Source organism: Xenopus laevis, chromosome 1S, assembly GCF_017654675.1.
Source record: "Xenopus laevis strain J_2021 chromosome 1S, Xenopus_laevis_v10.1, whole genome shotgun sequence".
In the NCBI taxonomy this organism is placed as follows: Eukaryota; Metazoa; Chordata; class Amphibia; order Anura; family Pipidae; genus Xenopus; species Xenopus laevis.
In genome coordinates this window covers 127,970,123-127,996,920 of record NC_054372.1, presented here as the reverse complement: position 1 = coordinate 127,996,920, position 26,798 = coordinate 127,970,123, and the positions used below count along the sequence as shown (strand labels likewise).

Here is a 26,798-nt window from a genome sequence, read left to right as displayed (position 1 = left end):
AAAGTATCAATATCCGGCCATGCATTCCACAACTTCACTGCCCTCACCGTGAATAACAACCTACACTGCTTCAAATGAAAGCTTTTTCTTTTCTGCTAGTCTGAATGGGTGGCCTTTGGTTCGGTGATCCTCTTTATGGGTAAAAAGGTCCCCTGCTATTTGTCTATAATGTCCTCTAATGTACTTGTAAAGTGGAATCATGTCCCTTTGCAAGCGTCTGTTTTCCAGAGAAAAAACCCCAACCTTGACAGTCTACCCTCATAATTTAAGTCTTCCATCCCTATAAACAGTTTAGTTACACGTCTCTGCACTCTCTCCAGCTCATTTATATCCCTCTTAAGGACTGGAGTCCAAAACTGCACTGTATACTCCAGATGAGGCCTTACCAGGGACCTATAAAGACACTGCCCGGAATTAGACAACTTGTTATCTACAAAAACCTCTAGATCCTTCTCAGTTAAGGAAACTCCCAGCACACTGCCATTTAGTGTATAACTTGCATTTATATTATTTTTGCCAAAGTGCATAACCTGCATTTATCAACATTGAACCTCATTTTCCAGTTTGCTGCCCAGTTTTCCAATTTAGACAAATCACTCTGCAAAGTGGCAGCATCCTGCATGGAACCTATAGTTCTGCACAATTTAGTATCATCTGCAAAAATAGAAACAGTACTTTCAATGCCCACCTCCAGGTCATTAATAAACAAGTTGAAAAGCAAAGGACCAAGTACAGAGCCCTGCGGTACTCCACTAACAACACTGGTCCAATGAGAAAATGTTCCATTTACCACCACTCTCTGTAATCTATCTTTTAGCCAGTTCCAGTTCTTTTATCAAGGTGCAAATTCTATGTTCCAGGCCAACATTCCTTAAAGCGATACTGTCATGGAAAAAGTTTTTTCTTCCAAAACGCATCAGTTATTAGTGCTGCTCCAGCAGACTTTTGCACTGAAATCCGTTTTTCAAAAGAGCAAACAGATTTTTTTACATTTAATTTTGAAATCTGACATGGGGCTAAACATATTGTCAGTTTCCCAAGTGCCCCCGTCATGTGACTTGTGCTCTGATAAACTTCCTTTAGCCACTCTTTACTGCTGCACTGCAAGTTGGAGTGAGATTTAATTTAACCAGTAACCTTCTGTGTGGCTCTTATGTCAAATGCTTTATCAAAGTCACAACCACTGCCATCCCATAATGTGTGTTTGTATACTCAAGCACATCCTTGCAATATAACTTAGCTTGCAGGTTTGTTGTAAGTAAACCTTTTTATAGTTGGTACACCTATAAATTTGTTTCTCTGTTTTCCAGTTGCTTTACACCCATTTTTGCTTATTATGATGAGTTTCCCCCTCTGCATTCTGTAGAATATCGATAATACTCTGGCTGATACTAGCATATAATGAGACACAAACGGAAATTAAAGTTAACCTTTAGTGCCTAGTGTACCTCCACTTCTGTTCCTTCTGTACCACTAATATACTGTATATTACGCTATATAAGCAGTATCAAGCATCAAAGCAAAAAGATGGGCTATATCTTTTTTGCTGTATTTTTGGTTAATTGTACTACTTTAACACACCTATTGAAATGGCATTATTGAATAATTTTAACAAATCTATGTTTTTTTTCCCCCCCCAGAAATCAATTTGATGCATTTCCATGTGTCGGGCATTTCCAATTATTCCACTTTATTGCTCAGTGAAGAAAAAGATGTTCTTTATGTTGGTGCCCGAGAAGCTATCTTTGCTGTCAGTTCAGTGAATGTTGCAGAGAAGCTCCACGAGGTCAGTTGTGGGTGGTGGGGAGTCAATGACACCAAAACAGAAAGGGATTTCAAATATAATGAATTGTTACCGAGCAATTAAAAAAAGTAAAAAGTCTGTCTCAGGAAGGTAGATGCCATTTACATAACTAGTTTATTATCAGCAGTGAAAGGTGGCATGCATGGTGCAACTATAGCTCCTACTTTGTCTAGAAGATAACATGAAGATGTTTATATTGTGGTGTTAAGGCAGAGACACTCTCAGATTCGGGGAGATTTAGAATCTAATCGCCGGTGGGATGGCTCTTGGAGTGCTTCGTTTTCCGAAGTTTCCTCCTGTTGTGTTTTTGAATGCATTAACATGAATTTTTGCTGTGAATAAAATGCACAAATAAATATTTTAGGTGAGAAGCTGTGCATGTTTCTAATTCATATGTAGTATTCGGAAGTGGGCTTGTACACAGTTCTAATTATAAAGCTAGCTTATACCCCAAAACACTCTAATTAAATTCTCATGGAACAATGGTTATACATTTCTGTTGTAAAGTGAGCAAATAGCATGTACAATTGTGCTGTATATGGATATGCAATCTTTATTATCTGTTTTTTTTGATCCCTGTAGGTCAGGAGTGCCCATACTTTACTAATGCATGGTCTATTTTTAGTGATGTTAACCCATTATGATCTATATCCATAATAGGATTGGTAGCATTCTGTTCCATGGAAAATATTACTTAAATATTATATTGCTTTATGGGAGAATTTATATTGCTATGTTTAACAAAGAAGTATTTTTATGTAACCTTAACATAATAGATATGTGAATGAAATAGCAGGGTGATTTAGACAAGCTTTTTGTTGACAGTATCTTGAGATTTACTAATCCCCAGCTAAAGGTCTACTGGTAGATCCCGATCTACCTTTTGGGCACCCCTGCTGTAGGTAAATGTGTGCTGTGATAATTACATGGAAAAATGCAGCCAGTCGTACATAAGCTATACACTTCTTAGGGCTGGTACACACTGGGCGATTTGGGGAGATTTAGTCGCCTGGCGACTAATCGCCGCGACTTTTCTCCCCGAATGCCTCCCCTCGCTCTGCGCCTGGCTAAAATGAAAAATCGCCTGCGCTAATCACACACGGCAATTCGTTTTCCGAAGTCGCCTGAAGTTGCCTCACGAGGAAACTTCGGGCGACTTCGGAAAACGAATCGCCGTGTGTGATTAGCGCAGGCGATTTTTCATTTTAGCCAGGCGCAGAGCGAGGGGAGGCATTCGGGGAAGATTGGTCGTGGAAAGTCGCAGCGATTAGTCGCCAGGCGACTAAATCTCCCCAAATCGCCCAGTGTGTCCCTACCCTAAGGGAGCCGTAACTTGAGCCAAGTATAGCTTGATTGCCAAATAAAGCATATTGCAAGTTTTTTTTTTATTGGGTTTACTTTGATTTTTTATGTAATATATTTTACCTTTGTTGTTATCTATACAGTGTAAGCAATCGTGTGATTACTAAGCCTTTTTACCAGGGTGCTGGCACCTATGCATTAGTACCCTGCCCTTTCTGTTTCCATTTACAGAATCATTGCATTAGTGTCTCTGTGTAACTTCCTCTATCCCCCCAGGCTTACTGGAAAGTCAGTGACGAAAAAAATTACGAGTGTGCCTGGAAAGGCAAGTCAAAGCAGGTACTTTGATCTGGAAATTGCTATGGTAACACGTTTTTGTTCTTTCTGTCCAAATGTAATACAGTTTGTTTTGGGAGCTGGTTTGGTAAAAAGATAAATATGAGATCTATTATCACAACTACTAAGGGGACTTAGTTTTAGGGTATGGGATCTTTTGAGTAAAGTGGAAACAATTTGCCTTAAATGGGTCCTTTATCCCAAAACTCAAGTTGAAATCGGGATCAGATAATTATTGCAAAAGACTCATTGGGGGTATAGATGCCTTTTAATTCTACTAAAAACATTAAAGCAACCAAATAGGATTGTTTTAATTTCAGCATAGATTTATGCCAATTTAGTTAAGTAAAAGGTACTCTCATAAATAAAGAATTGTTTGTTTAAAGGGATACTGTCATGGAAAAAAAAAATTTTTTTTTTCAAAATGCCTAATTAATAGTACTGCTCCAGCAAACTTCTGAACTGAAATCTGTTTCTCAAAAGAGCATATATTTAATTTTGAAGTCTGACGTGGGGCTAGACATATTGTCAGTTTCTCAGCTGCCCCCAGTCATGTGACTTGTACTCTGATAAACTTCAGTCACTCTTTACTGCTGTACTGCAAGTTGGAGTGATATCACCTCCCTCCCTTCCCCAAACCCCCCCCCTCCCCCAGCAGCTCATCAGCAGAACAATGGGAAGGTAACCAGATAACAGCTCCCTAACACAAGATAACAGCTCCCTGGTACATATAAGAACAGTGAATTATTTGAAATGTGTAATTTAGAAATAAAAATGGCATCATAAAATTCATGACAGAATCCCTTTAAATAATCATATGTTGAATGGAATTGCCACATGTTGAGTTTTTGTGAATACAAGGTTTTTTAGATGATAAAGTATATCTCATAATGTATACTTGACATTGTTTGCATTCATCTGAAGAATGCAGACTAGTGATGAAAAAACTGTTTTAGTACCTGTAGTGTTCTGTTGTTAACTAAGGGAGTATCTGTAACCAGGGCTTTTACCAAAATTGTTACCTAATCCTGGTATCCCAAACAACCCTCTTGATTTCAGTCTACACAGGAATAAGAGACTATTGTCTCCTGCTGTACAGACACTTTTTAGTCCATTGATGTGTTTGTGAGCCCGTAGGGCTCTAAGAGATGGTGCTGGTGTATTTGGCAAAGTAGTCCTGGAACTCTCCCCGATACTTCCCATTGGCCACTGGCAGTCCCCAGACTGAATAAAGTTGACAGTGTGATCAGTGGGAGGTGGTTTTGGGTGCATTTACAACCAGCTACCACCTTGTTTATAAAGAGTGCTGCTCCATTTGTATTTGAAAATATGGAAACGTTATTTCCCCCCACTTTTTTTTTTTTTTTTTTAATAAAAATTTTATGTACATGGGGTTGCTTTTGATACTGTTTCTCATGCAATACATTCCAAAATTTGTTCCCACGGATTCTTAGCCACTTCTATCTCTTTATTATTTTTATTTCTTATGGTTATGTCCGTATTAGCTTAGCCTATTAATAGAATAAAGCACAGGTTTGTACAATTAATTAGAAATATACCATGTTAAGGTTTTGGGCAGTGCATTGCTGAAATATGTTTTATGTTGTGTTGCAGACAGAGTGCCTCAACTACATTAGAGTGATCCAGCCTCTGAATGACAAGACTCTGTATGTCTGTGGAACCAATGCCTTCCAGCCTACCTGCGACTATCTGGTTGGTGGCACAAATGTTTACCCTGCACAACTTCTCGTTCTTTATGGGCTAATTAAACAGTTGCTCTCAGTGGGAGAGTGGAAGTCACATACTTGGGATTCTCATGGGTAGCATAAGGCAGTAGGAAGAGCAAAGGGATCCACAAATATCTTTGCTGTCATGATAGCTGTGTTAATTGTGTACATCCCTCCAGAGGCCATTTATCTTCTCTGTGGGTATACAATGGGCCCCTTTCAGCTTCCTTTCCTTCAGCAAAGGCCTTCCCTAACATTGAAGTGCTTCATTACCAGATTGGCAGTGGGGGTAAACAAAGCACAAATCTATGACTTTAGATTATTTAAAATTCAATTTCATGCTAATGAAAATAAGAACCTCAGGCTAAAAAAAATATATATATAATTTCTGAACTTGGGGTCATTATGCTACCAAAATGTTATGTGCTCCTTTGGTTAGATTGTGATTGCTTGAAAGGAAATGCATTGGTTAGAATGAAATCTTTAATACGTAGATTCATATGATGCCAATTATGCAAACCAGTCACATATTCACCTTTCTATGTATTCATTATTAAGTTTGTCCCAAATATCAAGGCACACAAGCGAGTCAAGCGAGCGAGTTCCTCCTGAAGAAATGAGCTGCTTGTAACTTCCCAGTGACACACACAAGTTGTTTCACAAATGCAGTCAGTTCTGTATTGTTTGCTGGGGATTTCCTTACAGCTTCCAGTGTTCTCAAGAGATTTGTAGCCCTACACTTTAATATTGCATGCTTCATGAACAGAACATATATACCATATAAAAAGTCCACTAGGATTGATTCGGACAGCAGAAAACATTGGCTGTTACCATTCTGACATCAGAGAATGTGAGTGCTGCTTGTGCTACATCCATTTGTAATACAATGCCACCCTTAGGGGAAAGGCTAATATTAGACATCCATGTGAATGTGGGTCTCTGTACACAGCAAAGTGGGATCCATTTGCTGGGCACCCACTAGAATATTTGTAAAGTGTGTAAAGTACAGGTATGGGACCTATTATCCAGAATGCTTGGGACCTGGGGTTTTACGGATAACAAACCATTCAGTAATTTGGATCTTCATGTCTACTAGAAAATCATGTAAACATTAAATAAACCCAATAGACTGGTTCTTCAGATCCTATACCTGTAATTGAATATTACAATAGACTGGTTCTTCCTCCAATAAGAATGCATTATATCTTAGTTTGAATCAAGTATAAGGTACTGTTTTTTTATTACGGAGAAAAAGGAAATTTTTTAAAAATTTGGAGAAAGTGGAATCTATGGGAGACGGCCTTTCCATAATTCGTAGCTTTCTCGATAATGGGTTTCCGAATAACAGATCCTATACCTGTAATTGAATATTACAATGGGAAAATATCACTCCTCCTTCGCACCACATCTAACCATATAAATTACAAGCTCCCAGGCATGCTTGGTTTTATAATTCCTTCCAAAACTTTTTAAGGTCTCATGCAGATTTACATTTGCTCTTAACCAGAAGTTAACTGATCAAAATGGCCATAGGCTTGAGAGTAAGGTCACATGAAAGAAATGGTTGCATTCCTCCAATAATTACTATTCACTTTGAATGGGTGGTGATTTATAGTGGACTAGAAATCTCCTTGTTATAATGTGGTCAGCGGGTTGAGCTGTGAGTTCATGGACCAGTGTAACTACATTGTTTTAGTCTGTCACAGACAGGTTTATAATAAATTATTATTAATTACCCTCTTGTGTTTTGCTTCATTTATTTTTAGGACTTAACCGACTTTCGATTGTTGGGTAAAAGTGAAGATGGTAAAGGCAGATGCCCCTTTGATCCTGCACAAAGCTACACTTCAGTCATGGTTGGTAAGTAAAACCTGTACCAGCGAATGTTTCCAGGATAACCCCATCAGATGGATACAGATAAAAGCCTTTCTGACAGTGATCGATTTGCAAAGTGTTGACTTTCCAAATATAAACTCTGTGCCATATTAAGGGTTCAAGGACAGGGTATGGAAACTTTGCAGCAGAAATTTCTGTCTGAAACTTCACTTTCTTTTGAATAATGTTTACCTTGTTTTTTATTTGTAGTTCATAACTGTAGTCGGGTGCATTATATACTGTTATGACTGTTGATACTATCTGGATTGTTCAGGTGATAGCTATTTATTTCTGTTCCAAAATAAAACCTGCATATCTCTTTTTTTAAGATGGAGAACTTTATTCTGGGACCTCCTTTAATTTCCTGGGAAGCGAGCCTATTATATTTCGACACTCCCCTCAAAGTCAATTAAGAACAGAATATGCTGTGCCTTGGCTTAATGGTAAGTTAGAAAAAATGAATGCAACTGGATGATTCCATTTCAGAGTGATCTAATTAAAATTATAGAATGCATGTGCACTACCTTAGACTAGTGTCACGGGACAGGGACACTAAGTTACAGCTCTGCTGCTGGGAATTTGTGGGGAGAAGCAGCCATTGAATAAGCTTGTATGTGAGCCATCAGGCTATCCTTCATAACATTAAATACAGTAGAGAAGATCTTGGATCTTAACTATTTGTATAGCTTGGGTGTAACATGTATGGAAAGAAGCCAGATCCATGCCACGGGAAAAACCAAGTACAGGTATGGAATGTGTTTTCCGGAAACCTGATATCCAGTAAGCTCCGAATTTCGGAAAGGCTTCTTCCCATAGACTCCATTATAATCAAATAATCCAAATTTTTTAAAATGATTTCCTTTTTCTCTGTAGTAATAAAACAGTACCTTGTACTTGTTCTAAACTAAGATATAATTAATCCTTGCTGGAAGCAAAACCAGCCTATTCAATGTTTACACGATTTTCTAGTAGACTGTAGAAGCTCTGCCCCTCAGAGTTCACCGACTCTTTAGGGTCAGGGCACACAGGCAGATTCAGGGAGATTAGTCGCCCGGTGACAAATCTTTTCTTCGGGGCGACTAATCTCCCCAAACTGCCTTTCCGCCGGCTAAAATGTACATCGCCTGCAGGATGGCACTCGACGTGATTCGTTTTCCAAAGTTGCCTGACGAGGAAACTTCAGACGACTTCGCTCGAGTGCCACCCTGCCCGCGATTTACATTTTAGCCGACAGGAAGGCAGAGGAGGCAGTTTGCGGAGATTAACCCTGAAGAACAGGAAATTTGTCGCTGGGCAACTAATCTCCCTGAATCTGCCTGTGTGCCCTGACCCTTAACTGTTCTAAATTCATACATTATGTTGATACATTTGTTATCTTTGTCCCTGCTGAGCAAAATCCCTGCGTTTCATTAAAGGCAGCTGTTATATAAATAGTTGCTAATATTCCAGAGATACCGCTGAGAAATGTAGCAACTAAATAAACCGAATAAAGTGTTTGGAAGGTGAACAACCAACTGTGAAATGGTAGGTGCAGAAAAATACATTTTTATAAAACAACACACTATAAACTGGCGAGACAACACTAATAGTCCTTACAGAAATATTCCTTTATTTGTACATTTGCCTTCAATGGGATCCTACCGTAGGTCAATTGTCAGACTTAGATTGAGGTTTATTGCTCTTTGTGCTTGTATTTATATACCAATGTGATGCACTAAGGGGAGGGTGTACTAAGTAGTATTTCTCATGGCATCTCTATTTTGCTTCATGCAGAGCCAAGCTTTGTGTATGCTGATGTCATCAGAGCTCCTGCAAGCAATCCAGAAGGAGATGATGATAAGGTGTATTTTTTCTTCACTGAAGTGTCCGTTGAATATGAATTTTTTAGTAAACTTCTAATTCCCAGAGTGGCCCGAGTGTGCAAGGTAAGAGACTGTTTGTGACAATGCTTATGTTATGCTGTTACTAAGGTGTGGTGGGGCATTTATATATACAATAACTTCCTTTTTACTTTGAGTCAGTATATGCAATTCACAGTGTTGTCCACAGTGTTATAGCAGATATTTAATTGTCTGGTGAATGCATACATTTTGCTAGTTTTGAGTGTCAGGGCTAATGAATGAGATCCAACTGCTGTACATTCATGTGGACACTCTGCATTTTTCTCTGACTTTGTAAGATGTGGTTTCTAAGGAGCCCTGACAAGTTCACTTGTCGTCAGGCAGGCATTCCTGGGTGTTGCAGTTATTTATACCCCTTGGCAAAGGCAAAGCAAAGTGTTTAGAGAGGATTAAGACAGATATCCACTCCAAGGACAGTTTGCAGATAATATAGCTCTTTTAAATTCATGTATACATTTGGGGTTTTTCCTTAATCCTCTTTAAAAGGGAACTTTCACGAAAATGAAAATTTAATATAAGCTTCATCGTACTGAATAAGAAACTTTCTAAATACAATAAATGTAAAACTTTGCATCATTTCTGAAATAATCAAGTTTATTTTCACTAATCCTCTCTCAGCATCTGTTTCTCTCTTCATGCAGCAGTTGGGTGTCAGATATTCATTGACAGATCTAATATATCTTATAGGGGGGGGGGCTCCCTTTCCTAGCAGCTGTATTAGTGCTCATTAAAATATCTGATTTCAGTAGAAACAAAATAACTGTCTTTTGCACAAATTCTGCATGTAGAGAGACATGATGTCTTGGGATTTGAATAGAGTGAGCTCTATAATATATCTTCTAGGCAAAAGGAGCCCCCCCCCAATAAGATATATTGAATCTAACGGTCATTGATTAGCTGACACCCAACTCCTGCATGAAGAGAGAATGAAGAGAAACAGATGCTCAGAGAGGGAGAGTGAAGATAATCTTGATTATTTCAGAAACCGTACAGAATTTTTAATTGATTATATTTAGATAACTTTTTATTTCAGTATGCTGAAGCTTATATTAAATTTTCATTTTTGTGATAGTTCCCCTTTATAAAAAAAAATATTTAGATATCCCCTTATGACCTGGCAATTTTTGCTTTCCTGGATCTCCAGTAAAAGGGAAATACAAATTTTTCTAGTTCCATGAATTTTTTCTCAAGTGCGTGCTTTATTTATTTATTTATTTATTTATTTATTTATTTTTCCGTCATTCGTGTTCCTTCGAAAAAAATTGATAGCAATTAGCTTGCAGGTCTCTGGAGATATTTTACTTGCTGTGTATTGGAACTGGAAGTACTGGACAGGTATACATTTTGTCATGCAGCGAGCTTTTGTTTTTGAGCCTTAGATGTTTGCAAACGCTGAAAGACTATTGTAATCCTGCAAAACAATAAAATGTTTTGAAAAAAATGTATCCACTATTTAACAATGGATCTTTACTGATCAAAAGAGTTTCATTTATTTGCAGATATGTAAATTTGCTGATATGTTGCTTTCTGTAAACATTTCATCAGAGGGTTAGAATGAAACACGAAACACTACTGGTTTATTAAACACAAAAAAACGCCAGGTTTTACAAAGCAATAACTTGGACTTTTTTTTTTTTTAAAGGAAAATCTGTGTGTCAAGGGGGAAAAAAATCTATGTTTAATTATTGTTGTTTTGAAATTGCAACATTTGGCATAGCAAAAGATTGATTGAGAATGCAGTTTCTCCCAAAATACCTCATTTAAAAATATGGCTAAATTGGTTTAAGCTTTGATCTTACTGGTCATGTCCCATAATTGCAGTTGGATGCGATTCATTGTTAATTACTGAAAATGAGTATGGTGGTAGGATGGGGGTGAGTTTTTATGAAGTGTTTGTTAGGAATTTCGGGGTTAGTCTTTGGATCTTCCTCCCAAAAATATTTGTAGCACCTGAGCAAATATAGTCATTTAATAATCACTTATTACTGCCAGAATGGGAGCGATGATATGGTCTGTGAAAGTACAACAGAAAGAGATCGTGACCACAGTATAAAAGAAACTAAAGAGCAGTTCATATATCGAGAAATATTTGCATGTTCAGTTATTGAAAATTATTTTTGATTAATGACAAATTACTTACCATATCAGTCTGACTGTACCTGTGAAATAACATTCATATTCTGTAACATTAGGAAACAGCCTCTCATGCTTCTCAGCCACATATTTATTGTAAGTGTTATGGGATTCTTTTGACAGTCTGCTTTTTGTCTTAACTGGTGTTGACAGGTGGAAATTCATAGTCGGCTGTCATCACTTAGCAGAAAAAAATTAGCTCAGCTGCCTCCTTCTGTCACTCTTTGTTAATGTAAAGCTGTGGCCCCATTTTTCTCATTTCTGCAGTGATTCTTGGAGGGGGAAAGAAAAAGTGTGTTTCATTGAAATTGAGAACTTTTATTCTAATATTAATTGTATTTTAAGGCAAATTAAAAATGCCTTTACCGCATCCTATAAACTTGAATATGAGACAGCTGACTGGCCAGTACTGGGGCCTATCAGCCAGAGTATGTTCTAATTGATATGGCCAGTATTGTGAAGCGTTTGTTATTCAAGTAAGCCAGAATTGACAGTTTAGGGTAAAAGCACCTGGCCCACAGAACCATGGCCAGCATCCGTAGAAACAAGATGCTTGGTATTTTCAGGTCTTTGTTTTACTGACAAATAATTGTTTCAGTAAAACAGAGATATATCTGAAGTATCCTTCTTACTATACCTATTTGAGGTAGTCAAAGATGAAAGCTTCCATCAAAGGAGAAGGAAAGCTACGGAGGCATTTTATTGCAAATAGATTAGCTGCTATAGTGCAAGTTAGAATGTAGAATGTGTTGTCATAACTGGGTAAAAATCTCTGTAAACTCTCTGTTTAGGATAGCAGCTGCAGTTTTAGCTTGGTGTGACATCACTTCCTGCCTGAGTCTCTCCCTCTTCACTTAATGCTCTGGGCTCAGATTTCAGCAGAGAAGGGGGGGGGAAGAGGAGCAAACTGAGCATGCTGACGCCCGGGGCAAGGAGGTTTAAGCGGAAGGCAGGAAGTCTGATACAGAAGCCCATGAGTACACAATAGAAGGAAATAAATGCAGTGTTTCTTTTGACAGAGGACTCAGAGCAGCACTACTTTGAGGGTTTACTGGTATATTTAGGTGGACCTTTCTGATAAGACTTACTTAGTTTTAACCTTTCCTTCTCCTTTAATCATCAGCCTATTTATAAGTTTCAGAACTTCAAACTGTCAACTATGGGATGTTTTTATGGCAGTGGCAGGCTCCTAAAAGACATAGTTCCAAAGAGGGCCCAGTTTGGAAAAGGGTGGTGTTTGGCTGAGTTGGGGCAGGTTTGGGTGGAATAGGAGTGGGGTAGCAGGGGAAGGAGAGACAAGGGGCATAAACCCAGAGCCACATTCAACATTCATTCACCAATGGTTTAAGGGAATCTAAACCAACTCAATCCCACTGAACCCTCTAGTTCAAGAGGTTTGCCAAAAACGTAATTATAAATACAAGCAATATCATTGATGGGAGTGCTGTTAAATTATATACTTTTGTCTTCATGATATCACTTTATAATAACCGATGAGGGAGAACATAATTATTTAGTGCTTGGGAAAACTTAAAGGTTTCCAACTCTAGTTGCAGGAACAAACAACATGGAGCCAAATATAAAGAGATCAGATAGGATTCTCATTAGAGGATTATAATGCATTTTATAACTGGCTCTGGAGAGCCAGGGAAATGTATTTTTATTGACCGAAGCAAGCCTGATGTTGAAGGACTGTAGTTTCCAGCCTGATATATGAAACCGTACTGGGACTTTTGGTCCAGTGATTGAGCAACAGTTTAGGTCCCCTTTAATGACTGCTATTTGGAACTATGTTCATTATAGATAAGAAATAGGAAATAGCAGTATGTACCATCCCAGTGTCTGGGACTTAAAGTGCCACTTCCCCTTAGTGAGGTTAGATAGTGCTCATGGGTTTCAGATGTCTCATGGCACATTGGTAGGCAAAATGTCTTAGATCTAGTGATTTAAAAGCAGTAGTGTAACCCAGAGTGGGGCTCATTTATCAACACTGGGCAAATTTGCCCATGGGCTGTTACCTATTGCAACCAATCAGATTGATGCATTCATTGTTCTTCTTTCATCTGGCTTTATAAAGCTAATCACTGATTGGTTGCTATAGGTAACAGCCCATGGGCAAATTTGCCCAGTGTTGATAAATGAGCCCCAGTGACTCCAGCCCCACAAATTGCAGGTCACCGCTACAATAGCAAATTATGGGTCTCCTGTGGCCCCCACTCCATGCCCCCCTCAGTTGTGGGGTCTTCTTCCGTTTAGAAGTAAGATACCTTTTGAAGCCTCTGAAATATGGTGCCTTACATATGAAATATGTTGTCTTACATCAAAATGAATGTTTACATCTTACATGAGATCTGATCTTACCAAGCCTTTAAGGGGTGGATTTATGTGCCCATGATCGTTGCATAGTAAACCCCCCCCCCACCAACACTTCCATTTATAGTGTAGCATTTGACTGACCCATGTTAAGCTTTCATTTTAAGCTTTATAAAACAGGATGTCTGTTACTAAAACTGGGCTGACTCAAGTAGTTTTGCTTCCTTCATTGTTGCCACAATATAGCAATAGGTCACCATCACTTCCCATGCTTAAAGTACAGTATGTTTTCTGAACATAAATTCAACGTCTTTTAACTCAAAAGAAAAAATGGGGAAAGGAAAAAAAGAATATTTGCTATAACTAAATTCTTGTTATATTCTCCAAACACTGCAGCAGAATAGACATCCTTGTTACCACTATTGTATTATTGTGTTCTGCAGAAGTATACGCCTTGCAGCTCCCATTTATATGGATAAATGCAAATAGGCCAGATGTATTCTCTGTGCAGTATTAATTCTTGCAAGCTATTACGTTAACTCTTGATTTTTGGTAGACGACAGTATTAGCCTTTTTGGGGCTGTATAATGTACATTTGAGGTGAACTTATGAATTACTTTACCACAATGGGCTATCTACAATACTTCACAACTCAATGTCCTATAGGCTATGGTGGCCTGTATGTTGAATTGGGTTTGGTAATGCACCGTGAGCTATAATTGTACAGTTTCTGGCTTATTTGTTCTATACTTTTTAGATGGAGTTGAAGGTAAATAAATGGAAACTTAATGGACACATATACCTTCTTTAACTTTTCTTTGTAATATGAAACTGGAATACACTTAGGGGCCGATTCATCAAGGGTCGAATATCGAGGGTTAATTAACCCTCGATATTCGACTAGGAATTGAAATCCTTCGACTTCGAATATCGAAGTCGAAGGATTTAGCGCAAATTTTGCGATCGTACGATCGAAGGATTATTCCTTCGATCGAACGATTAAATCCTTCGAATCGAACGATTCAAAGGATTTTAATCCAACGATCGAAGGAATATCCTTCGATCAAAAAAACTTAGGCAAGCCTATGGGGACCTTCCCCATAGGCTAACATTGACTTCGGTAGCTTTTATCTGCCGAACTAGGGGGTCGAAGTTTTTTTTAAAGAGACAGTACTTCGACTATCGAATGGTCGAATAGTTGAACGATTTTTACTTCGAATCCTTCAATTCGAAGTCGTAGTCGATGGTCGAACTAGCCCATTCGATGGTCGAAGTAGCCCAAAAAACACTTCGAAATTCAAAGTTTTTTTACTTCGAATCCTTCACTCGAATTTAGTGAATCGGCCCCTTAGTGTGGGGCAAGTAGTCTGAAAAAGGTTAAGGTAAAAATGTTATGTTTTATAAATCGTGATTATTGTAGCATCACAGAGGTACTGCAACGCCATGGCATAGCTCCAGCCTTAAGGTATTAAAATTATATGAATTGGAACATTCATAATAGGTACTGGTGGGAGGTATGCAGTACTGAATAAAGTTGGCCATAGACACAAAGATTTGATCATACGAATCTTCGCTTCATACGTACGGTTTGTGGAGTGTCCAGACATTTTTCGTGCCATGTTGATTGGTTGTTCAGACAATCAGACAGGTTAGAAAATTTCTGTCGCTACCGATAATATCTCTGCATGTATTGCCGATCTGACGATATCAGTGGGAGACTGTCGCCAGCTTTTGTCAGACATAACTTTCGTACGATTGCTGTCAGTGGCAGAACATCAGCTGATCTGTTCTTTAACTACTTTATTTGATCTGAAAGGTTAATGGCAGGTCGGGAGATGGCACTGAACGATTGTTCGTGCGATATGAAGGTAAATCTGCACGTCTATGGCCACCTTTAGCCTTGTGCGTTTGTAGTAGATCTGCTCTGATAAGGAACTTTGGTTTTCCCTGCATAAGTTTTCATGGAACTGACGTATGGCTGAATTCCACCGGAGACATGTCTGGTGATGTAGTTCACACAGTGGATTCTTATGTTGCACATTCTAACTTCTTTAGCATTTCCAAAGCGAATGTTTTAAGCTGTAGATTTGTGGGAAGCTGTCTGCAATGCATGCAGCCTTTATTCTGTAAACTCGCTGACTGGTGCCCTGTGTGATGCAATGTTTTGCTTCAATGGGTGACTTCCTACAGCCTTGAGAGTCAGAAAATGAAGAGGAAAATGCTTAACTAAAGGAATGCCATCATCATACAATTACCTCCTTTAATAATAATAATACCAATTGTTATTTGCTACACTATTTAAAATGATTGTAACAGGGTGAGAGTGAATACAAGTTTGGCCTGTGGAGGGAAATTTATGAGTGTTTTCTAACCTTCCCACATGTGAGATAAAATGTCTGTGCGTTCAGATAAAGGGTTTTTTTTTATTATCCTTTTTGGTTTAGAAGGAGTTTAAACTGTTTGTAAGTTTGTCAGTAGCCAACCTAAATTTTAGTTTATCTGAACAATTTAAAAACAAGCAAATTAATTTATCTGAAAGCAGTACAGGTATTGGGACCTGTTATCTAGAATGCTCGGGGACCTGGGATTTTCCGGATAATGGATCTTTCCATAGTCTGGTTCTTCATAACTTGAGTCTACTAGAAAGTATAACGGATCCCATATCTGTAGCTATTTTATATACTAGATCAGCTATCCAAAGGCTTCTAATGAGCTTTTATCCACGCATGTATGCTGGGTATTACAAAGAAACTAAATCTGCCAGGCATTTTTTCCTTAATTTTTAAAGGATTTCTTATCTGCAATAATTGGGACCTTGGGTTTTTTGTAGACAGGGTAACACTGCCAAATTCATACCTGAAAAGAAAGCTAATGCTTGCAACTGACACAGAATGGTGCTTTTTTATCTGCCCACTGATTAAGCTGTAATCACCTTTTATGTACAGAAGAAGCACTAGGAGATATTCGGAATTTGGAATCTTGTGCTGGGTATATAGCAAAAGTTATTTTCGCAGCTGAAACAGCCTATAAACTTATTGACCCACCACAGAACAGAACCGTATACATTTATTATCGTGTAATATGCTACCCTTTTGTCAGTTCAAAAGCATTAGTGATCGTGATAAATGCATATATGCACTCATTGAACATCGACTGCCTGCAGACTGGAAATAAGTCACTCTGTGCCAGTTCTGTAATTATTTGAATTAGTAAAGGGATTGATTTTAGCTTTGAGCACCAATAACAATTCTCTATGGGTTATCTCTGTAAAATGTATAAAGCATAACATAATAATGTGTTCTGCATGTGATCTTTAATGATGTGTATTTTTTTTATCCAGGGGGACCAAGGGGGGCAAAGGACTTTGCAAAAGAAATGGACTTCATTCCTTAAAGCCAAGCTCCTATGTCATTCAGCAGAAAATAATTTGATTTTTAATGTTGTCAATGATGTATTTATCCGGAAACATCCAGACTCAACAGAACCAACGATCTATGGTGTCTTCACCTCTCACTTGTAAGTTATTTTTCGAAAGATCCCTAAACAATCTCGCACTTTCTTTGCGTGCAGTAAATGACATGACTGAGAAGTTATTTGCCAGACATTTCTAACACATACTGGTATATTTACTGCCAGAAATGAAACAAGCATGTTCAGCTCAAATTATAGTGTTTGTGTGCAAGTGATAGAGTGACATGGGCATTGTTTTGCTGCAGTTATTATATTCATGGTGCTGGTTAAACTAAACATAGCTTAAAGGAGAACTAAATCCTAACTAAAGAAGTAGGGTAGAAATGTTGTTCATTATGTTTTGGGTTTCTGCAGCAGCCCGAGGCAACCACAACCCTTTAGCAGTAAATATCTGTGTCTATGAATATGCACCGGTAGCTCCCCATCTTGTTTTCTGCTGATTCACTGCACATGCTCTGTGCTGCTGTCACTTACTGAGCTTAGGGACCCACTCACAGTATATAGTACACATAGAATATAAGTGTCACAATATAAGGCTGATTAGTAGTTAATACAGATAATTACTACATGGCAGCACAGAAAACAGTGCAACTAGCTTCATAATTTAATAATCAGCCCTGTAGCATCAGTTTATATTACAGACAAATTACCCTAGCAACCATGCATTGATATGAATAAGAGACTAGAATATAAATAAGAGAGGGTCTGAATAAAATATGAGTAATAAAAAGTAGCAATAATAATACATTTGTAGCCATACAGAGCATTTGTTTTTAGAAAGTTAGAAAGACTCAGGGAAATAATGAATAAACTATACAAAATAAATAATAAATAAATAATGAAGACAAATTGAAAAGTTGCTTAGAATTGGCCAATCTATGACATAGTAAAAGTTAACGTCAAGGTGAACCGCCCCCTTCAATATTATCGGAAGCAAAAATACAGCTCTAACACCAGGGCTGTCCATTTCTAGGACTTTAGGGCATTGAATAGTTATTGTCATTGCAGGATCAGTGGATAAAATGGCAAGGTCACAAGACCTAGTTTGCTGTTGAAATAACTACAAGTAACATGTCCGGTCTCACTGTTTAGCTGCTGTTAACAGACATTTTCCTTTTGTGTTGTTTTTCCACAGAAACAATGTTGGTTTATCTGCTGTGTGCGCTTACAGTGTGTCTGCTGTGGAAGAGGTGTTTGCCAAAGGGAAATATATGCACAGCGCCACTGTGGAGCAGTCTAACACTAAGTGGGTGCGCTATAATGGAGAGGTCCCTAAGCCTCGACCCGGAGCTGTAAGTTGCCTACCACTAACGCGTAAACAAAGAGATATCAGTAAGAGGATAATGGTGGGTTTCATAGGGCAGAGGCACACACTAATCGGGGAGATTAGTTGCCCGACGACAAATCTCCTCTTCTTCGCGGCAACTAATCTCCCCGAACTGCCTCCCCTGCCTTTGCGCCACCTAGAATGTAAATCGCCGAAGGGATGGCACTCGGCAAGATTTGTTTTCCGAAATTGCCTCACGAGGAAACTTTGGACGACATCGGAAAACAAAGCCTTCCAAGTGCCATCCCGCTGGAAATTTACATTCTATTCGGAGGGGAGGCAGTTCTGGGAGATTAGTCGCCCCAAAGAAGAGGAGCTTTGTCACCAGGCGACTAATATCTCCGAATCGCAGCGTGTGTCTCTGCCCTTGTGAAAAGCTATCTGAGCAAATTCGCACAGAAAAGAGAAATGCCATAGGTCAATTGCCCTAATAGTTAAAAATGAGTATATGGGCATTACTGGAAAGATAGAATAATATGATAATGAGTCAGGCCAGGGATCCTCTTTTCTAAATGTGCACCAGCCTATTATATTATATTGTCATATTATTCTATGTTCTCAGGGCCAGAACTAGGGGTAGGCAGAAGAGGTAGCTGCCTAGGGCTCAACAATTGGGGGGCGCTTGGCAGCTACCTTTTCTGCCTACCCCTAGACCAGACTCTACCGCTCACCAGACTTAACTTGCGCATACGTGACCATCCGCGTCACGCATGCGTCAGCTCGCACTCGCTTCACCGTGCCACGTAAGTGCTTCATGTCACTGCGACGGGGAAAGTCGGGGCGCGCTGGCTGGCTGGCCGGGTCGCCTAGGGCGCCCGTCTGGCCTGGCCCGTCTCTATATGTGCTGTTCACACTAGCAATTAGAATTGCTAGTCCCAATAGAGTCACATTATTTACTTATATGTGTATCCCAATTTAATAAGGTTTTTTTTTTTAGAGGTCACTTATTAGAATAGAAATGAACTGTCGGTTAAAGGAACAGTAACATGAATAAAATTAAGGTTTTAAAGTAATCTCTGTAGAACATAATGGTGTTATCTATTATCCACTATTGAACCTGTGCCATATAGCCTTTTTTTAATTTTCAACATTGCTGCACAGCACCTTATTTATATGTACTATAGCAGCAAACTGGGCAGGGCAACAGTACATTATATTGTCATTACTTTAAAACATTTTCATTTTTTGGTGTTACTGTTCCTTTCACTCTGAACGTATACGAAAACATTTTTGTTCCAAAAAAAATAACGTAATGATAGCTTTAATTAGTTTTACCAACTGCCTATATATTTATATAATGCATTTATTAAGCAGTTCTGAAACATAATGCAGCTGTATAATAAACCTACTGTATGAATGTCGCTATTCCGTGCTAGTATATTGTGACCTTAATGGTGAGTTTGGGTTTGTTTTGATGGCAGGACAATGTGTACTCTGTGTGTTATGAAAGGAACATTGTGAGCGTATCCCTGCTTAAATACAGGTTACAGGCCTCTCTCTTTGTTCTTTTTAGTGCATTAACAATGAAGCCAGAGCAATGAATTACACAAGCTCCCTTAATCTGCCGGACATGACTCTTCAGTTTATCAAGGATCACCCCCTGATGGACGACTTTGTGACCCCGGTCGGCAATAAACCAAAGCTTGTGCTTCAAAATGTCATTTATACCCAGATCGTGGTGGACAGGGTAAAAGCGCTTGACGGCATTAGCTACGACATCATGTTTCTCAGTACAGGTACAACAAAATCTCCTATACTAGATGTTGCTGGGTATAACTGCTGGGTCAGGCTAAGAGGGTTGTAGTTCAGTACTACCAAGTCATTTATAATTATGCTGAATTTAGAGAGATTCACTGGCCATCCAATTGTATTGAATTTAACCGGAAACTTCAGCAAAGCGATAGCCTTCTGTTGTGTAATATGGAATTTAATCTGAATGCCTTTTGTTTAACCCAGATAAAGGCATGCTGCACAAGGCTGTCAGTCAAGACACAGAAATGCGAATTATTGAGGAAATTGTGCTGTTCCCTCATCAACAACCAGTGCAGACATTGCTGCTTTCTAACAAGGAGGTGAATATGATTTATTTGTCTTTTCAAGTCCCAAGTCATTGACGTTTAGCTCTTGGACACAATGATCACAGAGTTTTGTAAATCCTTAAAGCACCCATTCGGGACTAGACTATGTCCAGTTAGATTGTTAGCTCTTGTGAGTAGGGACCTCTGGTCTTATTTTTACTCTGTGACTTTTGTTTATTAAATTATTGTAAAACCCCTGTTTGCTAAAGATAGGTGTGGGATCCATTATTCGAAAACCCGTTATCAAGAAAGCTGCAGATTATGGAAAGGCCCTCTCCCATAGACTTCATTTTATCCATATAATCCAATTTTTTTTTCTCTGTAATAATTAAACAGTACCCTGTACTTGATGCAAACTAAGATATAATTAATCTTTATTGGAAGCAAAACCAGCCTATTGGGTTGATTAATTTTTACATGATTTTCTAGTGAAAATGATTTTTCCAAATTATTGAAAGATTTGTTATCTGGAAAGCCCCAGGCCCCAAGAATTCTGGGTAACAGGTCCCATACCAGTACTATCTACAGCCATTCACCACCTTTAGGGCAGAGACACACGCTCAAATTTGGGGAGATTAGTCGCCCAGTGACAAATCTTCTCTTCTTCGGGCAATTTATCTCCCCAAACTGCCTTCCCCTGCCTTTCTGCCGGCTAGAATGTAAATTGTCGGCGGGGTGGCACTAGGATCGCTTCGTTTTCCAAAGTTGCCTCAGGAGGAAACTTTGGGTGACTTTGGAAAACAAAGCTCTCCCAGTGCCATCCCACCGGCAATTTACATTCTAGCCAGCGGGAAGGCAGGGGAGGCAGTTTGGGGAGATTAGATGCCCCGAAGAAGAGGAGATTTGACGCTGGGCGACTAATCTCCCCGGATCTGAGCATACATCTCTGCCCTTAATTAGATGGTACTAAAGGAGATGAAAATGCATTGGCCATTCCATGTGTACTAAAACTTGCTTGAACTTTTCCAATGCTAATCAATGCAGATGTTAATACTGCTAAATAGTAATGGGCGAATAAATTCGTCAGGTGCAAATACGTGCCATTGAAAATTAGCTGGTTTAAAAATAATTTTGGAGGTACGTCTGAAAAGTTGCTTGCGTCAAAACATTAATGCACGTCAACATTATTCAGAACTCATTGAATTTAACGTCGGCGTCAAAATTGACGCAGTGACATGGGGGTCAAAATTTGCGTTTTGGGAATTTTTCGCTGGAAATTCACAAACTTTTCAACAAAACTGAACAAATTCGCCCATCACTACTGCTAAATGTACTACACAAAACAGATTGCAAATTATTGGTCACCCACAATTTTATTATGTGGACATCTTGTAGGTCAATGTTTTCTTTTTTTTTATTATTATTTCAAATGTTTCCATAGAATTTGCATTGTCATTTACCGCCCCCTGGTGGTTTACTGACGAGTCTGTGTGTGTTTTGCTTTTAGGGAAAAAGGTTTATCTACGCAGGCTCCAATACTGGAGTGGTCCAGTCTCCTCTTGCTTTCTGTGAAAAGTTCACATCCTGTAAAGACTGCATTCTGACCAGGGATCCATATTGTGCTTGGCACCCAGTGAAGCGTTCTTGTGTTGACATTCTTCACGAGAGTAATGCTGATGGGTAAGTCCTTTAGCCACCCATGTATTTATGGGCAGTAGACAACTTCTACACAAGGCCCTTAAAAAGGTGTGTATTGAAAAATGTGTGTTGGGTAGTGTTCCATTTACGACATAGATTTCAGTTTTATTGCTCCTTATGGGATCGATCATGTGGTTTTTCATATGAACCCATTGTAAGACACCTGGATTATTTCAGCTTCACCCTATTAGTACCATGGATTGTAGAATCTACTGTGCCAGTATAAAAGGAATAATGTGCCAAATGCTGTAGAGTCGATATTTCTAGCCAGATCTTTGGTCAGTGCCACACACACAGAACATCATTGGATTGTTCTGTGACAAAAAGAATGGCATTATATAACTACCCGGAAAGCAAAATATAACTCTTGTTTATATAAAACATCATTATTTAGTGTCGCGAACACACCCAAAAGCTTTAATGGCATTTTTGTTGGTTTTTTTTTTTCTTGCTGGATTCTAAAATTCTGTTGTGTTTAATTTTTAGGAGCTTGATGCAAAAGTTAAATGGAGATGCCACTCAGTGTCCAGGTACAACCCTCATAATATCTCCCACCATTGTTTCACTGTAATGTACATGCACATGACACGTTGCTCACTGCACTTGGCACACACATAGCAAAATATTTTGGTCGGCCTCATTTTTTCCTTTTTGACCTTCATCAAGGAGACACAGGCCTGCCTCCTCTGTCTCACAGCCCCTGGTACATGATATTGTACCTTCATTATATCTGCTGTCACTTTCTCACCCCCTAGCTCCCTAGCTTGCACACTTCCTTGTTCCGAATTCATTGCAGTGAATAATTGTTTCTATGAGATCCAAGAAATCAATACAGTTGCTACTCTGCAAGGATTGATTCACTTGCACTTTCTGTTAGATGAGTTTCTTATTAGTCACAGTTAGTTACAAAAGGCTGAATAGCTTTTCCTATTTGGGATGTAGAACAGAGCACTAAGTACACTTTAAAGCAGTGATCCCCAACCAGTAGCTCGTGAGCAACATGTTGCTCCCCAAACCCTTGGATGTTGCTCTCCGTGGCCTTAAAGTAGGTGCTAATTTTTTAGTTCCTGGTTTGGAGGCAAGTTTTGGTTGGATAAAAACCAGATGTACTGCCAAACAGAGTCTCCTGTAGGCTGCCAGTCCACATAGGGGCTACCAATAGCCAATCACAGCCCTTATTTGGCTCAATCCAGGAACATTTTTCATGCTTGTGTTGCTCCCCAACTCTTTTTACATCTGCATGTTGCTCACGGGTGAAAAAGGTTGGGGATCCCTGCCTTAAAGGGATACTGTTTTTTTTTTTGTTTTTTTTTAAACGCATCAGTTAATAGTGCTGCTCCAGCAGAATTCTGCACTGAAATCCGTGTTTATATTTCATTTTGAAATCTGACATGGGGCTAGACATATTGTCAGTTTCCCAGTTGCTTGCAGCCATGTAACTTATGCTCTGATAAACTTCAGTCACTCTTTACTGCTGAACTGCAAGTTGGAGTGATATCACCCCCTCCCTTTTCCCCCCCCCCAGCAGCCAAACAACAGAACAATGTGAAGGTAACCAGATAGCAGCTCCCTAACATAAGATAACAGCTGCCGGTAGATCTAAGAACAGCACTAAATCCAGGTCCCACTGAGACACATTCAGTTACATTGAGTAGGAGAAACAACAGCCTGCCAGAAAGCAGTTCCATCCTAAAGTGCTGGCTCTTTTTGAAAGCACATGACCAGGCAAAATGACCTGAGATGGCTGCCTACACACCAATATTACAACTAAAAAAATACACTTGGTTCAGGAATGAAATTTTACATGGTAGAGTGATTTACTTGTAATCACAATTTAGAAATAAAAACATCATAAAAATCCCTTTAATAAAATCTGCTTCCTAATAACACACTGCAGTTTAAACCCTTGTGTCACTGCTCTCTTTGTGTCTATATTCCCTAGTGAACCAAATGTCCCTAAGGGCACGCAAGAGCTGTTTATACTGTACCTTTTAAGTCACTCATTTCTAAATTAATGACAAACAAGGGTGCTGATGTTTAACCCCGCTTTTGTAGATTCTGCTGAAATCCAGAAAAGTATGAAGCACACTGTGAAGTCGGGAAGCACGGTGGAACTGGAGTGCACTCAGAAATCAAAGCTAGCCTCTCTGGTGTGGCAATTTAACAAAGAACCCCTGAAGACTGAATTGCACAAACATCATCCCCTAGAACACGCCATAATCATCTTCACCGTAACACAGAACGACGCTGGTATTTACGAGTGTCTATCCCAAGAGGAGGTGGGGAATACAAAGGTTTCCCAAGTGCTGGTAAAACATGTGGTAGAAGTAGAAAAGGTGCCCACTATTTTGGAGAGTACCAGCCATCCATACACACAGTCTGCAGCTAAATCTCAAACAACCACCGTGCTCAATAAGGGTCTTGAATTATCTACACGTAAGAAAACAACTGCTCGGATTCTAACAACTCCTGTTGTAGGTACAAGTGGGAGCACTAGGATAATAGACAGCACAAACTCATTAACGGACAGTAAAGTTCCAGAGGTTCAGATGGAGAAAGCGATGTACTTAACAAAGCCCAGCGACTGTTCCCTTCTCATCGTCCTGGTCCTTTTGTTTGGCTTATTGTTTATGATTCTGTTGGCTTACAATTGTTACAAGGGATTCCTGCCTAATTGGTGCTTACGCATGCGCACTGTCCTGTTCTCTGGAAAGCAAAAAAACCCACCCGATTATCCAGACTGTGAGCAAGGGGTAAAGGAAAACTTGGTGGAGCCAAAGTGTAGCCCCAGTCAGTATGAGGATACTCAAAAGATTCCACAGGACACAGGTTATGAGACCGAAATGGACTATGGAAATGGCACCATCCCACATGCAGTGAAAACGGATGAGAACGAAAGCGTTCAACCATTTGATGTAAAATGTGATCTCAAATATGCCGATTCTGACGGGGACTGATCGTTTTATTTATTTTTTTTTGGTCATTATAAGGAAGACCATTTATATGCTGTAGACCTGCTGAACTGCCTATAAAATGGGGCCATGCAGTCAAGCTTCAATCCAGTCTGTGAAAGAAATTATCTTTTTCATTTTAAGTATCCGATATTGATCAGCATTTTCCATCGGTTTAAAAATGTAGCATAGGTTGCAGGCAGACAAGTTACTCCGGTTTAGTTTTTTTTTTTTTAATATCCGTGTTTTAGTCTGTTTTTGTTTTTATGCTGCTGATAAATAATGCAAAGGGCTGATCCAGCGTTAACGCTATTCCGCCACTTGCTGCGAATTATTTTAAAATGAATTCCAAATTGGAAACAAATTCTTAGTTTATCAGATTGGTAATGAGCTTGTAGACCAAACCCTAATAGGGTCTGATCTTTTACTTTTAGTGCTTCACTGTGCGCTTTTATCCAGCGGGCAACACTGCACTGTCTGGTAGATAAAAGGGCCTATAAGGTATTATACACAGGGCCGGATTTACAAAGCGGGCGCCCCTAGGCCTGCGGACGTTCATCTCCTCGTTTCCCTCCCTTTTATTCGTACAAATTAACATCATCGAGACCGGAGCATCGAGATTGGCCTGATTATACAGTACAGACTGTGACTGATTCTTTTACTTGTGCTTGGGAGCAGGTCTGGCTACTTTCTGTTCATTTCTCAGGGAAAGGCAATTTCTTCGGCAACTTTTAAATGTATTAATTAAAAAGAGGCCGTTCTATGCCACTGAACCTTTTTCTTGAAAAAGACTGGAGTTGAAAGGACAGTGGCTTATTAAAACCTTTTACGGTACGTTCTATGTTGCACAGAAATGTTCAATGTTTATTGAGAATAGGCTTTATGGGGAAAGCATGGATATATCCAAACTGTCACTATGGAATATTTGCACAACGGGATACGATAATATGCTGAACACATTCCCTGCATTTCTCTCTATCCAACCACTGATTTATGTACATAGAGCCACATGAAACATGTTACGGGAATGATCACCTGAGCCAAGGCAACAATACTATCCCTGTGAAAATAGACTTGATCTAGTACGGACTTCATTTCTACTTGTCTTACCACTGGAAGAAACCTGCAGGGACAGGAGCCGCAGAGTGCAAACAGCCTGTGAAAGTCTAGTTTAAAGGCGCACTTCACTGTATTACAGACTCCTTAGCCCATCATATATTTATGCAAGTGATCACCTTATTTGTTTTTAAGAAGAGGAAGAAGAAAAAAAAAAAACCCAACAATGTAATGTTAACTGCGGATGCTGAAAAAAATCGAATTTTTATTTTTCTATTGTCAATTCTGTATAGATGTAAAAATCAAATGTCTTAATAAAAGTATTATTTTGTTGGTTTATGAAACAAGTTGAAGGATACAGGACCCCTGGTTTGTCGGAGCATTTTTCGATGGCAGCAACTGCTGCTCAAAGTTTGACGATTGAGAAAAGCTCCAGTATCACACGACTACTGATAGTCTGCAATGGTTGGGAGTACAGGAATGGGACCTGTTATGCAGAATGCTATGGACCTGGGGTTTTCCAGATAACTGATCTTTCTGTAATTTTGATCTTCATACCTTAAGTCTTCTAGAAAATCATGTAAACATCAAATAAACCAAATAATCATACTGGTATTACTTCCAACAAGGATTAATTATACCTTAGATCGGATCAAGTACAAGGTACTGTTTTATTATAACGGATAATAATTTGTAACAATTAGATTTTTTTTTATTATAGTGGAGTCTATGAAACACGGTCTTTCCATAATTCAAAACTTTCTGGATAACTGGCTTCTGGATAACAGATGCCATACCTGTATTTATGAGTATTTTTAAATAGAGATATCATTATTGCTTCCTAGAAATGATGCAGGCTTTATAGAAGAGTGTATACAGTACTGGC

The 26,798-nt window shown here is 39.0% G+C and overlaps 1 protein-coding gene across 1 annotated transcript in view; it reads left to right on the top strand.

Moving 5' to 3' along the window:
- The window catches only part of sema4d.S (semaphorin 4D S homeolog), a 74,018-nt gene extending 47,759 nt beyond the window's left edge, over positions 1–26,259 (top strand). Inside the window, exons 4-16 of the mRNA XM_018243885.2 lie at positions 1,641–1,786; positions 3,383–3,445; positions 5,057–5,155; positions 6,936–7,029; positions 7,374–7,487; positions 8,818–8,969; positions 16,732–16,907; positions 17,998–18,154; positions 19,703–19,925; positions 20,146–20,261; positions 21,715–21,887; positions 22,392–22,435; positions 23,961–26,259. Of these exons, the coding sequence (XP_018099374.1) occupies positions 1,641–1,786; positions 3,383–3,445; positions 5,057–5,155; positions 6,936–7,029; positions 7,374–7,487; positions 8,818–8,969; positions 16,732–16,907; positions 17,998–18,154; positions 19,703–19,925; positions 20,146–20,261; positions 21,715–21,887; positions 22,392–22,435; positions 23,961–24,862 (2,459 nt within the window). The 3' untranslated portion in view covers positions 24,863–26,259. The remainder of the gene's footprint in view (positions 1–1,640; positions 1,787–3,382; positions 3,446–5,056; positions 5,156–6,935; positions 7,030–7,373; positions 7,488–8,817; positions 8,970–16,731; positions 16,908–17,997; positions 18,155–19,702; positions 19,926–20,145; positions 20,262–21,714; positions 21,888–22,391; positions 22,436–23,960) is intronic.
- Positions 26,260–26,798: the final 539 nt, after the last annotated feature.